The sequence below is a fragment of the Cyrtonyx montezumae genome, unplaced genomic scaffold (assembly GCF_038088225.1).
Source record: "Cyrtonyx montezumae isolate F1298 unplaced genomic scaffold, pur_monq_1.0 scaffold_17, whole genome shotgun sequence".
Classification (NCBI taxonomy): domain Eukaryota; kingdom Metazoa; phylum Chordata; class Aves; order Galliformes; family Odontophoridae; genus Cyrtonyx; species Cyrtonyx montezumae.
The window spans coordinates 14721676-14738206 of record NW_027071903.1 but is presented as its reverse complement, the minus strand read 5'-3'; the positions used below and the strand labels follow the sequence as shown (position 1 = coordinate 14738206).

Below are 16531 nucleotides of genomic sequence, written 5' to 3'. Positions count from 1 at the left end.
GGATGGGGCCGCCACCGCCGCCAGACCACCACCCGGCCCCAACCCCATGCTGGGAGGTATAGGGGCATGTCTGAGGTGGACCCCAGCAGCCAGCAACGTGGCCATCCCAGTGGGTGACACCCTGTGCCCTAAATGCTGTCCCCACTGTGGAGCTTTGGGGGCGGGAGGGAGGAGGCTGCCCATCCCCAGTGCCAGGAATGGCAGGTGGGAGACCCTAACCAACCCTAACTCTAGCCCCAATCCCAATCCTAAAAGTAACCCTACCTAACCCTAATGCAAGCCCCAATCCAAACCCTAATACTAACCCTAATAACCCTAGCCCCTGCCCCAACCCTAACAGTAACCCTACCCAACCCTAATGCTAGCCCCAATCCCAACCCTAACGCTACCCCTAACCAACCCTAACTCTAGCCCCAATCCCAACCCTAACTCTAACCATAACCCTAACTCTTTCTCCCAAAGCCCATCGCTCTCCTCCTTGTCCTAGATCACACTGAGCTGACCCAGTTTTAAGTGGGACTGATGGCTTTCCGGTCCCAACGAGACACCTGTGCTGCAAGGACAAGACAGCACAGAGCTTCAGCGATGCAAAAACCCTAATTAACTGATTGCCACACCTCGGAGCTAAGCAGAGCAGGGCAATATCAGTGACAAAGAAACTGCCGTGCCAAGGACACTCCGTGAGGAGCCAGGTGTCCCAGAGCTCTGGCTGGCCCTGTTATTTGGATGGAGTGGCAGAGTGAACACAGCAGAGAGGACAGTAGGTCCCTTGGGTAGAGGGGAGAAGGCAAACCAGTGGGCAGACACGGAGAGGACAGAAACATGGGGCTTGGTCAGCCCAGTGGCCTCCATCCTGCTTGGATGGTCACCACACAATCAGGGCCACCATGCCAGCTGCTGTCATCAGATCAAAGGTGTGAAAGCATCCATAGTGGGTCATGCAGGGGCTGCATCCCACCCACACCTTGTGTGTCACCACCTTGCCCACTCTGAAAGCTCTCAGATGGCAGCCAGGTGCTCAGGGGAGCGAGGCTACCTGGGGGAAGGCAGGAACTGTCCCCTGCTGACCTGCTCCATGTGTTATCGTGGATGCTCAGTAGGTTGCATGGATGGCCAGTGGGCTGGATGGATGATTAGTAGAATGGGTAGGAGGTTAGTAGGATGGATGGGCGGTCTGTGAGTGCACCCAGCTGCCCCCATGTCCCTAGGTTGTGGAGCAGCAACTGGCCCAGGGCTGGCCAACAAACAGCACAGCTCATCCTAGTGCAGGAGATCCCCGAGTCCAACCCCACCATGCCTGCTGATCACATCCCTTGCTGCCACATCTCCATGGCTCTTGGACATCTCCAGGGATGGTGACTCCCTCACTTCCCTGGGCAGCTGTGCCAGTGCCTCATCCCTCTTCTGGAGAAGGAATTGTTCCCAGTTCCCAACCTGAACAACTCAAGGCCATCACTCTCGCCCTATTGCTGTTACCTAGGAGCAGAGGCTGAAACCCCTCACCACACCCTCCTCCCAGGGGTTACAGAGCCATGAGGTCTCCCCTGAGCTCCTCTTCTCCAGACCGACCTATCCCATTCCCTCAGCTGCTCCCACAGCACTGCACTCAGACCCCTCACAGCTCCATCCCCATCTCTAGACCCTGGGTGTCAGGTCTTGAGCCATGTCCTCTCCCCACTCTGCAGAGGGCACGAGGCCAGGGCTTGGCTCCGTGCCTCCCTCCATGTACACCCTGCAGCACTGCGTGCTCGGCATTCCAGCTCCGTGCTGGAGCAGTGCAGAACGGAGCCTCCAACCCTCAAAACCTCACAGCCACAATTTCACCCTTGGTGCCCCAGAGCGCGGTGCCATGCACTGCTGCAGCTCTCCTGGGTCCCCTGGGTGCAAAGCAGAGGAGCAGGACCTGGGAAGGAGTTAACAGAGGACGGAGGTTGACTCACAGCTCTGAGCTCTGCTGGAAACCTGGCCAGCTCAGCCAGACTGCAAGCTGGCACCCAGGGCACGGCTCTGCAGCAGTGCTGCCCTCCCCTCTCCCACTTCTCAGCCCCATGAGGATGGCAAGAAGCATCCCCAGCCCTTGCCTGGACCAAGGGGATGGACACAACGCTGGAAAGGCACGGGGCCTGTGTTGTCAACCCTGCACCGTAGGAAACATCTCACGCCCCGGAGTAATCACTCCTAAAGTATTTGTGATTCACAGGATTCCTGCAGCCCCTGCGGGCCTGTCCCACGCGGCAGGAAGGCTGAGGTCACGGCCGAGCTGCACGCGGCTCGGCGCGGGGCTGGCACCCACGGGTTCAGCTCATGGCATCAGGCAGATCCCCAGCACGGCCGAGGTGGCCCCAGGGATGGGTCAAAGCTCCCCCCTTCAGCAAATAATCGCTCCCCTCCAGATGGAATAACAACAAAAGCGCTGGGACATGGGTCAAGGAAATGAGAAGGGGTGAGCAAGCTGCAGGGCAATAGGAAGCAGCTGTAACCATCTCCTGTCCATGCTGGACTGGTGCTCCACACCCAGCAAGGCACATGAAAATGCCATTTGGCATGGGTGTGATGTGCACGAGAGCGTGCCATGGAGCAGGGAGGTTTCATAGGGACCCAGCATGTGGCGGGGACAGGCAGCGGAGGGGATGCTGTGGGGAGGATGCCAGCTCCTTCTGCTCAAGTCAGGGCAGAGCTGGCCACCTTCCCTTGGCGCACCAAGGTGGCAGGGTTCCTGAACGTGCGAGGCATCCCCATACTCGGTGGCTTTGCTTCCCCAGTGCCACGTGCAGGGGGGCAAGATGACTTGTGGCCCAGGGACCTGGCTTGTCAATGGAGTTGCGTGGGGTCCCTGCCCTGCACCCGGCCTGGGGACACAGAAGGTGCAGGAGCTCTCCAGGAAGCCCCCCCCAGCTCCACTTCCTTCCCCTCCACCCATGATCACGTCACCACTGAGTACTGAGAGCGGCAACGTGGGCACTGCTCAGACCTGCCAGGTCCCAGCAAAGGACACCTCTGGATTTGGGAGCTGTGGGGACAAAGTCAGGAGCTCATAGGCTCTGCCTTTCCAATGCCCTCAGCTCTCACTTCAGTATCTGCTCCCCATCACGTCCCTCTCCTGCTTGGAAGAGGCCCTTGTCCCCTCCCTCTCCATCTCCCAGAGCAGGAGGAGAAGACCCCAAGCACCTTCTTGGGTCCCCCCCATCTGAGCCCCCCCTTGCTGTGCCTGGGGCTGGGACACAACACCAGGCAGCACGTCAGAACCATCGGGAACAAGCGATGTTCCCGGATGGCATGCGGCCCCGACAGCGCTGGCTCTGCTTTAAAGAGTAACTTTATCCTCTAATAACAAACAGGAGGAACCAAACTCCTCCCCAGCACCGCTTCCTTGGCTCCAAAGAGGGGGACAGTGAAGAGAAAGACAATCTGAGCTGCCAAAGCGTGCTGCTGGTGGGGCCAAGGATGCGGCAGGGGACGCTCAGCGGGAACCCTCCAGCACAGCTCCTCCTGCTCCAGCCCTGGGAGGACTGGATCTCCTCCACCATCCCCATGGCCCCCAGAGCGTGGGCAGGATACCTCCAGTTGGAAGACCCAAGTGTGACGATGCACTGATCCACGTGCCCAAGCCCAAGGGTGTCCCCTACAAAGCCAGCGGGACTTGCCCAAGCTCCTCCAGACCTCTCTTGCACTGCATGGCCACCCTGTAGGCACCAGAGGGTCCCACCCTACCCAGCACCCCAGGGAGACTCTGCCCAGGGAGATAGGGGAGTCCCCATCCCTGGGGGTGTCCGAGGAGTCCCCATCCCTGGGGTGTCCGAGGACCGTGGAGGTGTGGCACTGAGGGATGTGGTCAGTGGGGTGGGTAGAGAGGAAACACCGGGCAGGATCAGACCAGCTCACAGTGAGCAGAGACAGCAAAGAGGGAACCATGGACACCTCCACAGCGCAACTATGTCACTGAGGGGAGGTGCTGGGAAAGAGCCCTCGGGATGCAAGCTGGCTGGGGAAGATGCTGGCCCCCCAGGAGGGCAAAGGCAGCACTGAGCTCCCAGCACGCAGCAGCCATGGATCCTCCTGCCCAGGCTGATGGGGCAGGGAGCAGCAGGGCAGGCAGCAGCGGGGTTTGGGGAGCTAACAACAACACAAAGGAGGGGATGCTGGTGGGTCTGGGGGCCAGAGAGCAGCCAGTAGCCCCAGCCCCACGGCTGCAGTGTGCAGGAGGAGGCCTTGAAGCATTATCTGCTGGCCCCAGCACTGCCTGGGCCGGGGTGTGCTTCCTGCCCAGCTGCTTTTCTCCCACACCCTGCCAGCACCCTGCTCTGCGGCAGGTCCCCGGGTGACAGGGCTGGGAGCAGTCACTGGGACCACAGTGCTGTGGATGTCCCCACAGGGACCACCCTGCTGGCCCAGCTCTCTGTCCCATGGGCAGTGCGGGAGTGGAGGGAGATGCACACTCACTCAGGTCCCGTCCGAGGTCCCCGCACTTCTCGCTTATTCTGCTCCTGGTTCTCCCTGCTCCAGAGCAGCTCTGCAGCTCCGACACCGGCCGTGCTGGCTCTCCCTGTCCTCGCTGGCTGGTTTCTGACCTGCCTCCTGCTGCTGCTCCACCTCCCAGCACTGGGGCCAGCAGGTCGCTCCGTGGAGCAGCCCTGTGCCATCCCCACTCCCCTCTTTTGCTCCTCTCCTCCTGGACCAGCATCACCATCCGTGGGGCTCTTGGCCCCACCTGGTGCAGCACCTGCCCTCGGATCCCCATCCCAGTGGGGCTCCCCATGCCCTTCTCACTCTGTCCCAACTCCCAGAGGTGTCCTGCCCCGGCTCCTGCTGCAACGTGCCTTTCTCAGACCAGGTGGGAAGCGACCACCTTGGAGGACTAATTCCTTAATTTCTTGGAGGCCGGATCATCTTGCAGATGTGCATCTTGCAAGATGGGCAACACTCCATCCGGTCTGGTTTGCACCTGTCCCGTGGCTGAAGACAGAACCTGGAGATCCCATTTAAGCTGCTGAATGCAGATGAATCCTAAATCCTCCCCGTTCTGTCCCAGCTTGCCAGGAGGGGTTGGCATTCCCTGTGGAGCCCTGGGGAGAGGACACAGTGCTCTCCTTGGTGCCTGCCCATCTCCCACGGCCAGGTCAGGCGAGGAAGGAGGAGACTGCTGGAAGAACCAAGAAATCAAAGACAGCCAGCAATCCGTTCCCTGGTGAGCAGAGAGGCAATGGGTGTGACCCGGCTCCGTCACAGCGAGCAGGAGGAGCACAGGGCCCTGACACTGCCCAGAGCTGGGAGATAAGGCTGACACAAAGGGCAAAGCCAGCGAAAGGGAGTGAGCAAGGCAGGAAACATCGGGCTGGAGAGGAAGCGTGGAGATAATGAGCTGTGTGAGCACAAACACCCGGAACTTCTGCAAAGGAAAAGCCGACACTGCTTGGCAAAAGCACTGGAGCAGGGGGACCTCATCCCTCGCTGAGTCTTCCTGAGCTTATGGCACAGAGGGACCCCCTTTTCCACCCACGGATACTCCCAGCACCCCTCAGCTTTGTAGGGGCAGCTTTCCTCTCTGCCTGAGAACACCAGGAAGGAGGGATAAGCTCACAAGCTCTGGCATCTGTCCTACCCGCAGCCATGGGAACCTGGCCCAGGCTGGGACACAGCTGCAGGTTTCCCCTGCTGTCCCCTTTCCTGTCCTCTGCAAGGAATCTGGGCTGCTAAATGCCACTGGCTTGGGAGCACCCAGGGCTGAAAATACTCACTGCTGTGATGCAATGAGCTGCTGGGCAGGGCAGGCTGGGGTCAGGGCTCGTTGGAGGTCTCCAAGGCACAGTGGGGCCAAGCCATGGTCCCAGCAAGCCCATCTGTCCCAGTGCTCTGCCTGACTGCAGAAGGGAGCCTGGGCAAGGGAGACTGGATGGGAAATGGGGGGCTCAGGGAAAAGCTCTGGGATTTTGACTCCTACAAGCCAGCTTGCTCTGCTCACCTGGTTTTGAAGGTGCCACTTGGCTGCTTTTAGCCCCAATTGGAAACTCCTTTCAGAAGTGTAGAAATGTTTTTAAAACTGGGAAAACCTACCTCTGGGGCTGCCATCACCTCCCGAGCAAAACCACGCAGTCCAGAGCTGCTCAGCCCCCACAAGAAGCCCTGCCTGCTGCAGAAGCCCAGTTGCTGCTGTCTTCATCCCTCTCCATCCAGAAGTGCCCTTCCTGCAGTGCACTCCCCTTGGGACTGGATTTCTCACACCCAAATGGTATTGTGCTCAGTTACATCTCCCAAATGGGAATGGCTAATTGTCTGGGATCACCAGACCGAGCTGTGGTACTGCTGGACATCTCAGCCCCAACACTGCTCATGCAGCACAAAGTCCCACCAAGAGATGTGCAGCAGGGAGACTGCTGGAGCCAGGCATCGGGCAGAGGAGTGGCAGAGAGCAGGCACACGGAGCAGGGCTTCAGGCTGCTGAAACACCCACTGGGATGAGCCTTCTGCCCAGACAGACTGCTCTAATGGCAGGTTATTTGGTACAGACAGCAGGTTTGGGCCAGGGCAGGGACAATCTCAGCGAGAGCACTGCAGTGGGGAAAAGCTACAGGCACTAATTGACCATCGTGTTTATTAGTGATTCAGATGCAGGGATCACAGCCTGCCCTGCACAGCCAGTGACAGATTCCTGGGTAGGTTGCCACCCCGTGATGAGCATCCCGGGGACTCAGGGTACCCCTGGCACCGTGTGGTCCCTCGCAGGGGCTCACCATGGAATTGCTTTGCCTTCCCAGTTGAGCAGCATCCCGTTGTGCTTCTCAGAGAGGATGGGCAGCACCGACAGCAGCCCCTGCACACTCGTGTCCACTGTCAGGTCAGCCTGCAAAGGGCATCAGTGAGGAGCAGGGCTAAGAACCACCAGCACCCAGCCAGCTCACACCCATCCCAGCAAAGCTGCCTGGCCCCGGGCTGGGGAGAGCCACAGGAGATGGGATGGATTGCTTAAGTGGGTATCAGCACGGTTTGAACAGAGGTGGCTTGGGCTAAGAAGCCAGCTGCATGCACTGGGAGCAGCTCCAGGAACCAGACACACAGAGCCTTAGCATGTAGAAGGTCCTGCTGCAAGCGGGATGCTACATGGTATATCAACACCCCATGGTTACAGGGACCCCCCCCTCGCCCCAAAACAGGGATCCTGCAGTGTGAAAAACCTCTTACAGGATGAGCCCTACAGGATGGAGGGATAAGCCCTACAGGATGGAGGGCTCATCACGGCACATCTCTGGGACAGCCTGAAGCCTTGTACCCCTGAACCAGCCTCCTCCCAACCCTGGGTGGAGGCTCTGGCACAGGGCATGTGCCAATGCAACCCAGGTACACCCTGCAGAGGGGTCCGTGCCCCACAGAAGCTCAGCTGCACCCACCTCCTGGGTGCCCATGTCGGTTTTCACCCAGCCGGGGTGAATTGCCACGCACAGGATCCCAGCCTCCCCGTAGGTCAGAGCCTGGCACCTGGTGAGCATGTTCAGGGCAGCCTGGGGGGAGGAAGGCAACGTTAGAATGTGCCACGCAACAACCTCCAACCCTATCTCTGCCTCAAAGTGAGGGAATAAAAACAATGCCAGGTCTTCAGGAGAGGGTGCACGGTGCAAGCATCCCCTAGGAGGTCAGGGGCCGGGCACGGAGGTGCTCAGAGATTTCAGGTGGTGACCAACACATTTACATTCCTCCATCTCACAAGCCTGGGTGCTGCCCTAAGACCAGACCTGGCAAGGGCTCCCTCTGACTTCCACCCAGCTCCTCCGTCCCCACCTCCCTACCTTGCTGCAGCGGTAGGAGATGACCGGCTTGAAGAAGGACTCAGGAGTTTTCTCAATGGATCCCAAAACGGTGGAGATGTTGATGATGGCTGCCTTGTTGCAACTCAGTCCTTTTTCCTTGCTGTCCTGGGCAGCTTTCTTCAGGAGGGGCAGGAACGCCTGGGGAGAAGCAGCCTGGTGGGTGCCCGTGCCATGCCCACGCCTACAGCAGGGGCAGGATGCCAAGGGGGAGGGTGGGAGCACCAGCAAGCACCATCCTCTCCATCCCACAGCTCCAGGAAACTTCAAAAAACCCTCTGGGACCTTCACTGTGACCAAAGAAGCACGTGGCTGAAGCCACAAGGAGCAGAAGGCGCAGATGCAGAGTTACCTGGGCCATCAGCAGAGGTCCCACCGCGTTGGTCTTGTACGACCGTATCATCTCTTCAGAGTCCACTGTCTCCAGTGACACCGGGGCAAAGATGCCGGCATTGTTTATCAGCAGGTTCAGCCCTGCGCCGTTCAGCTTCCCCTCCACAACCTTCACCGCATCGACGATCGCTGAGGGATTTGCAACATCTGCAAGTGGCAGAGAATGCATTTCCGTCCCATTTCCTCCAGCTTCTCCAGCTCCTCCCTGGGCCAGAGCAGCTTTGGGGATGCCAGCAGTGGATGTTGCTGTGACCATCCCTGAGAGGAGGGCAGCAGGGCTGCAGGGGATGACACTGAGCTCGCATCCTGCCCTACAGTCTGCTCACAGCTGGCCGTAAGCAGGCCCACCGTGACCCAGAAGGGAGGTTGGACTTGTTTCTGAGAGCTGCACCTCTTTGTAATCCCAAAGTCCACCCAAGGGGGGGGGGGGGGGGGGGGAAGGTGCGGGTTGAGCTCCCGAGAGCAGCAGGGCACCCCAACCTGTGCTGTCTCTTCCCCTCGTGGGCACCAGAGGGTGCTGCGCAACCATCCCAGAGCCCTGGCACCAAAGTCCCCAAAGTCTGCAATGCATGGGGTGCCCTGGCAGACAACCCCACGGTGGCAAAGCGCTGGCGTGACAGTCCTGGGGGTGGAGGGAGGGGGCAGTCCCCTGAGAGACAGCCCATGGTTGGTCTCCAGAAGCTCCCCATCCCGTGGCCACAGGCTGTGGCTATGGGAGGCAGCGACGGTGGCAGCACCTGAAGCCAAAGGCAGGGATGCAGTGCCTGCGGTCAGGGAGGGGAGGAGAAATGGGGCCAACGTGGTTGGCGGCACAAAGGTATCAACCAACGGCCAGGGCACACCTACCCAGCTTCACCAGCACCAGGTTTGGGTGTTTGGACGCCAGATCTCTCAGCTCCTGCGAAGAGAAACACGGCAACGATCAGCGGGAGGAGACCTGCGGTCCGGCCCCGAAACAAACGCGCGTGTGCTCCGCGTCCCCGTGAAACGAGGGCCGGCACAACAACGTCCGCGTCGGACCCCAGCAGCCCCCGGCCTTCCCCGCAGCGCCCACCCCCATGGCACGGCCGCCATGGGGACGCCTCCCTCACCCCCACCGCCCCGCAGCCCCGAGCCCCGCAGCCCACCCGCACGCTCACCTGCCCCCGCGGCCCCTCGGGGTCCCGGCACGTCGCGAAGATGCACGCGGGTGGGTGAGGTCCCCCGAGCAGCTGCCTCACCAGCTCCAGCCCGATGCCGCGGTTGGAGCGGTGAGCTAGCACGGAGCGGGCGCGCACCGCCGCCATGCCCGCTGCCCCTCCCCCCCCCGGCCCAGCGCTGCCCCTCCCCCCCCCGGGCCCAGCCCCGCGCTCCTGGCCGCGCCGGGCTCGTGCTGCTGCTGCTGGACTCCGGACTTTGTTTTTTAGCGCAGATGCTGACAGAGCGCGTGTGGCCACAAGGAAATAGAGCGGAAAGTTGATTGTCGGCCCTGAGAAAGGGGCAGGCAGCTCGCGTGGAGCGCGCACGCGGGGGGGGTGTTGCTTGCTACGTTCCGGGCTTTGAAACGGGGAGTGGAGGAGTGTTGGAAATTCAAGTGGCTAAAGGTTGTGAGCGCTCTGTGAGATTGCAGAGAAAGGAAAGAAGGAAAGAGAGGGGAAGAGAGAAAGAGAGCAAGAGAGAAGGGAGGAAAGAAAGGAGGGAAGAAGGAAGGAAGGGAGGGAAAGAGAAAGAAAGAAGAAGGAAGAAAGAAGGAAAGGAAGAAAGAAAGAAAGAAAGAAAGAAAGAAAGAAAGAAAAGAAAGAAAGAAAGAAAAGAAAGAAAGAAAGAAAGAAGAAAGAAAGAAGAAAGAAAGAAAGAAAGAAAGAAAGAAAGAAAGAAAGAAAGAAGAAAGAAAGAAAGAAAGAGAAGAAGAGAAAGAAAGAAGAAAGAAAGAAAAAAGAAAGAAAGAAAGAAAGAAAGAAAGAAAGAAAGAAAGAAAAGAAGAAAGAAAGAAAGAAAAAAGAAAGAAAGAAAGAAAGAAAGAAGGAGGGAAGAAGGAAGGAAGAAAGGAAAAGGAAGGAGAAGTAAGGAAGGGAGGGAAAGAGAAAGAAAGAAAGAAAGAAAGAAAGAAAGAAAGAAAGAAAGAAGAAGAAAGAAAGAAAGAAAGAAAGAAAGAAAGAAGAAAGAAAGAAAGAGAAGAAAGAAGAAAGAAAGAAAGAAAAGAAAGAAGAAAGAAAGAAAGAAAGAAAGAAAGAAAGAAAGAAAGAAAGAAAGAAAAGGATAGAAAGAGAAGGAAGAAAGGAAGAAAGGAAGAGGGAGAGGGAGGGAGGGAGGGAGGGAGGGAGGGAGGGAGGGAGGGAGGGAGGGAGGGAGGGAGGGAGAGAAGACAAACCCTTGGTAGGTTGCTGCAGCTGGTAAAACATTGTTCTATTATCAGAACTTTAGAGTACTTGAGTGTAGAAATATGTTTTCAAATGCTGTGGTTTTATCTGTAACTTCTACTCACCATGAGGTCAGTGTTGTGAGTGTGCATCGTGGTGACAAGTGGCTATGATTACAGCTCTTGGCATACTCAAGGTGTGGGAAGACTTGTAAAGCCATCAAAAAGAAGATTGCTGCAAACAAAGCAATGGGAGCTGTATCAGAGGAGCTTTAGAGCCCACAGAATTTTCTTCATTTGAAGTGGCAGTGAGCATTACAACATCTGCATCATCTCTGTATCTTCACTTTACTGATGTGAATCTGTAAAATCACTTTGTGATTTTATTCATTAGAGACTGCAGGGCTGCTTTTCCCTTGCCCGAGACCTCCCAACCTCCAAGAGAGAGGAGAAGAGCCAAAAAAAAAAAGGAGAATGAAGTCACAGAGGGCTGATAAGACTTGCCCAGCTCCTCCATTCAGGCAGGGACAGGGAGTAAACCCCAAGCCACTCCTTTGATTTGTTGTTCATTCTTTGCTGTCTTTAATTTCTTCAGCAAGTGATTGATATGTGAAGACATGAGCCTGTTTAGCCTTGAACATGTTGTAAAGCAAGAGTCTTGATAAAAGGCAGCACTTCTACTGCTGCTTACACGGTAGATTAAACATAGTGAAGATAACTGTGCCATGCCCGCTGTTTCCCAGCCAAACAAACACCGTATTTCCCAACATTTGTACAGTGCCTTTGTAATTGCCCTTTGTGCAAACATCTAGATGGGTGTGTAACATAACCGTAGCTTTCAGCCACTGTTAGTGTGGAAGGTGAAATCGAGTCCTGACTCCTTACAGCATGATGAGGCAGAAATTGTCTGTGAGACTTGGGTGAGAGCAGCACTTGTGGCAAGGCTCCATAGCCAGCCCAGCAAGGAGGGTTGATTTCTTCTGCAAACAGCAAACACCACTTCTAGTGGTGGTCTGTGGCCATGAAAGGATATTGAAAATACAGACAAGGTCATGGAAGAGGACTACCAGGGGCTAGAAAGCCAGTCCTGCAGAATGGGAGGTGTGCTGGGGCAGAGAAAATGAACAGCCCTCAATGGGGGATCAGCCTCAGACAAAACTCATGGGGAGAGACAGCTGGAAATCTCAGAGGTTCCAACTGGTGATGAGCACAGAGAAGTTTGGCACTGAGAAACTACAAGTAGAGGCTTAGTTGACTAGCAGAGCAGGAACAGATCGTAGCATGCTGGAGCAGAAGGTCACGTGGGGGCACAAGAAAGGCATTGTCATGAAACAGGAGTGACACAGCAGAAAGGAGAGGGTAAAGTCACAACACCTACCTAACGGACTGAAATGTGAGAGCTCTTGTGCAATGAAGAGCTGGGAAATGCAGGGAGACAATAGCATGAGGAAAGTGAGAAGGCTGAGTGTGAAAGCAGGTCTGCATCCTTCTGCAAGCAGGCCATGTGAGATTGGCTCCATAAAGCTTTAATAAGACAATCAGTCATGGGGCATTTGCTTGGAAGAAAGCAGAGCTAAAAACATCAGCCTGTGGCAATCTGAGGCACAGTATGACGGAGACAGACAGAGAAAGGAGAATGAGATCACCCTACACTCTACCTGCACTCACCCACAGCTCCAGGAGCATCCCTGCCTCGTGGCCTTGATGATTTTGATGGAGGAGGGAAGGAGATGGTGGCACAGGGCTCACTGATGGGTGTCTGAGTGCTGGCAGGGACTGACTGCAGCAGTTGTCCAGTGTCTCTCCTTGGAAATCCTCAAACTCACCTGGACATGATGCTGGCAGTGGGGTCTCGGTGACTCTGCTGGAGTGGGGGAGGTTGCATCAGATGATCTGCAGAGATCTGTGTCAGCCACAACTGTCATCTGCTTCTCTGGTTCACACGTGACCTGCTACAGTAAAAACGTGCCCTTCAGTGATCCTCATCTCTGTGTGCTCCTCCTTTCCCTCCGCACAGGCAATCCTACCACACTGAAGAAAGCAGCCCAGGGAAGCCCGGGCTCAGGGCTGAGCTGCAGCAAGGCAGCCATCGTCAACATTTCCAGCATTGGGGGATCCATTTCTTCCCTCACTGGTTGGGATGTCATAGAACTTGTCTCATACCTTTTCACTAACAGGGAAGGACTAGTAGGGGATGTGAAGGTTGGAGATTGTCTTGGCCAGAGTGACCATGAAATGGTGGAGTTTGCTATTCTGGGTGCCGTCAAGAGGGTGACTAGCAAAACTATTACCTTGGACTTCCGGAGGGCAGACTTTGACCTGTTCAGGACACTTGTTGCAAGGGTCCCTTGGGACTTGCTCCTGAAGGGTAAAGGGGTCCAGGAAGCCTGGATGCTCTTCAAGATGGAAATCTTAAAGGCACAGGAGCAGGCAGTCCCGGAGTCCTGTAAGTCAAGCCGGAGGAGCAAAAGACCAGTGTGGATGAACCGGGATCTTTTGTTGAGACTCCGAGAGAAAAGGAGAGTCTATGTCCTCTGGAAGATGGGTCAGGCTACTTGGGGTGACTACAGAGAACTGGCCAAGATCTGCAGGCAGAAAATTAGAAATGCTAAAGCCCAGCTTGAAATTAGGCTGGCTACTGCTGTAAAGGAGAACAGGAAACCCTTTTACAAATATATTAACAGCAGGAGAAAAACTAAGGAAAATTTCCCTCCTTTACTCAACGAGGCAGGCAATATAACCACAGATGATAAGGAAAAGGCTGAGGTTCTCAATGCCTTCTTCACATCTGTCTTTAATAGACAGGACAGTTGTCCACATGGTACTTGCCCTGACCTGGAAGTCCGGGACGGGGTGCATAATGCACCCCCTGTGATTCAAGCAGAGACGGTCAGAGATCTTCTCCTCCATCTGAACTGCCACAAGTCCATGGGGCCAGATGGGATCCACCCAAGGGTGCTGAGGGAGCTAGCAGAGGTGATTGCCGAGCCACTTTCTGCCATTTATCAGCATTCCTGGTTATCTGGAGAGGTCCCACAAGATTGGAGGCTTGCCGATGTGACTCCCATCTTCAAGAAAGGCCGTAAGGAAGACCCGGGGAACTACAGGCCTGTCAGCCTGACCTCGGTATCAGGGAAAGTTATGGAACAGATGATATTGAGGGAGATCACACGACACGTGCATGGCAATAAAGGGATCAGACCCAGCCAGCACGGGTTCACCAGGGGCAGGTCGTGCTTGTCCAACCTCATCTCCTTCTATGACTGGGTGACCAGACAGGTAGATGAGGGAAAGGCTGTTGATGTAGTCTACCTGGACTTCAGCAAGGCCTTTGACACGGTCTCCCACAGTATTCTCCTAAGGAAATGTCACGGTGTTGTCCGTGACAGTGACCCAAGGGAAACCGAGAAGGGAGAGGGGAGAGAAAAAAAGAAACTGCGTCAGTGGCCGCGCGGCCGCCCGAGCAGAGCCGCGCTCCGGGAGGGGGAGGGGGAAACGGCGGGAAGAGATGGGTCTACAAGAAAACAACGGCACGATCTGAGAAGGAACGGTAACTTTACTAAATCTAATAAAATTGAACAATTGAAAGAGAGAGAAAAATTTCCAAACCAAAAGCTATGAGCTTACGCTAAGGAGGACCCGCAGGGGAAGCACACGTGCTGAACCTCCACGGCAGCCCAGAGCAAAGCGCCCAGACCGAGCGCCGCCTGCATCCGGTGCGGAGCTCCGCCCCTCCCCTCTGCTGCTCCCCCAGCATTAACTCCTTCACTGCTGCATGATGCTCTGATGTGGAATACCGGCATCAAAACCACAAAACCACAACATTCCACCCCTTATTCCACATCATCACATCATGCTTAACACACATCTATACATAACCAAACAGTAATAACATGAGTTCCATAGAAACATATATATATATATACATACATACATACACACGTAATTACAGACTGCATTCCCCCAGCATCAAATTCCCTTGTGGGACACACTGGACGTCCCCATTTTTATCCATTACCCACCAGGTGCACCCAGGTCCCTGCGCAAAAACGGTTCCACGGAGGGGTTTGCCCTTTCCAGAGGCTGGAAGGACCCACACCGCTTTTCCCAGCATGCTCCTCACATGTACCACAGGGACCTTATCTCCCTCTATGGTCTGTAGGGAGCTGGACTGTGTAGGACCCTCTCGGTTGACTGATCCCCTAGTGTTGACCAGCCAGGTGGCTTCTGCCAGATGCTTCTCCCAGTGCTTGAATGTCCCACCACCCATTGCTCTCAACGTGGTTTTTAACAACCCGTTGTAGCGCTCGATCTTACCAGCAGCTGGTGCATGGTAGGGGATATGGTAGATCCATTCAATGCCGTGTTCTTTGGCCCAGATATCCACAAGAGAATTTTTGAAATGAGTCCCATTATCGGACTCAATTCTCTCTGGAGTGCCATGTCGCCATAGGACTTGTCTCTCGAGCCCTAAGATGGTGTTTCGGGCGGTAGCATGGGGTACTGCGTATGTCTCAAGCCACCCAGTGGTCGCCTCCACCATGGTGAGCACGTAACGCTTACCATCGCGAGTTCGTGGCAAGGTGATATAATCAACCTGCCACGCCTCCCCATATTTATACTTTTCCCATCGCCCTTCCTGCCAGAGGGGTTTCATCCTCTTGGCCTGTTTAATTATGGCACATGTGTCACAGTCATGGATAACCTGTGCAACGGCATCCATAGTTAAGTCCACCCCTCGGTCTCTAGCCCACTTATAGGTCGCATCCCTTCCTTGATGGCCAGAGGTCTCATGGGCCCACCGAGCTAAAAACAGCTCTCCTTTGTTCTGCCAGTCCAAATCGATCTGAGACACCTCAATTCTGGCAGCTCGATCTACCTGATGGTTATTTTTCTGCTCTTCAGTAGCTCGATTCTTGGGCACATGAGCATCTACATGGCGCACCTTTACACCCAACCTTTTTGTTCGGGCAGCAATGTCTTTCCACAGTTCAGCAGCCCAAATAGGTTTACCCTTCCGTTGCCAGTTGTCCTGTTCCCACTGCTGCAACCACCCCCATAAAGCATTTGCCACCATCCAAGAGTCAGTATAAAGATATAGCATGGGCCACCTCTCCCGTTCAGCCACATCTAAGGCCAGCTGGACGGCCTTTACCTCCGCAAATTGGCTTGACTCTCCTTCTCCTTCGGTGGCCTCTGCAACTCATCGTGTGGGGCTCCACACAGCAGCCTTCCATCTGCGATGCTTCCCAACAATACGACACGATCCATCAGTGAAGAGGGCATACGTCTTTTCATTCTCTAGTAGTTCGTTATATGGTGGGGCCTCTTTAGCACGTGGTATCTCCTCTGATGGGGATGTTCCAAATTTCTTGCCTTCAGGCCAGTCCATGATCACCTCCAGGATTCCTGGACGGTTGAGGTTCCCCATCCGAGCTCGCTGTGTAATCAGTGCAATCCACTTACTCCAGGTGGCATCGGTAGCATGATGGGTGGGGGGAACCTTTCCTTTGAACATCCAATTCAGCACTGGCAGTCGAGGTGCCAGGAGGAGCTGTGTCTCAGTACCAATTACTTCAGAGGCAGCCCGAACCCCCTCGTATGCGGCCAAAATCTCCTTCTCAGTTGGAGTGTAGCACTCCTCTGAACCCCTGTACGCTCTGCTCCAAAATCCAAGGGGTCGGCCTCGGGTCTCCCCAGAGGCTCTTTGCCACAGACTCCAAGTGGGACCTTTCTCTCCAGCAGCAGTGTAGAGGATGTTTTTCACATCCTGTCCCAACCGAACTGGCCCCAGGGCCACAGCACGGGCTATCTCTTGCTTGATTTGCTCAAAGGCCTGCTGCTGTTCAGGACCCCATGCAAAATTATTCTTTTTCCGAGTCACTTGATAGAGGGGGCTTACTATGAGGCTGTAGTTTGGGATGTGCATCCTCCAAAAACCTACTACACCCAGAAAAGACTGTGTCTCTTTCTTGCTAGTGGGTGGTGACATACTGGTGATTTT

The 16531-nt window shown here is 55.6% G+C and overlaps 2 protein-coding genes across 3 annotated transcripts in view; one reads left to right on the top strand and one right to left on the bottom strand.

Annotated features, from left to right (window-relative positions):
• Window positions 1–16531, top strand: part of LOC136047157 (C-signal-like) — a 96947-nt gene that overhangs the window by 75099 nt on the left and 5317 nt on the right. The window lies entirely within an intron of this gene.
• LOC136046721 (C-signal-like) lies at window positions 6562–9480 on the bottom strand. 2 transcript variants are annotated; one of them, XM_065733420.1, is made up of 6 exons: window positions 9329–9480; window positions 9036–9087; window positions 8149–8336; window positions 7779–7937; window positions 7383–7493; window positions 6562–6838 (listed from the first exon to the last, which is right to left on the bottom strand). In XM_065733420.1, the coding sequence occupies exons 1-6, from the start codon at window positions 9473–9475 to the stop codon at window positions 6725–6727; spliced, it is 771 nt and encodes a 256-aa protein (XP_065589492.1). In that variant the 5' UTR covers window positions 9476–9480; the 3' UTR covers window positions 6562–6724. The 2 variants fall into 2 exon arrangements, with proteins under 2 accessions (XP_065589492.1, XP_065589493.1); XM_065733421.1 differs by having other exon boundaries at window positions 9410–9480.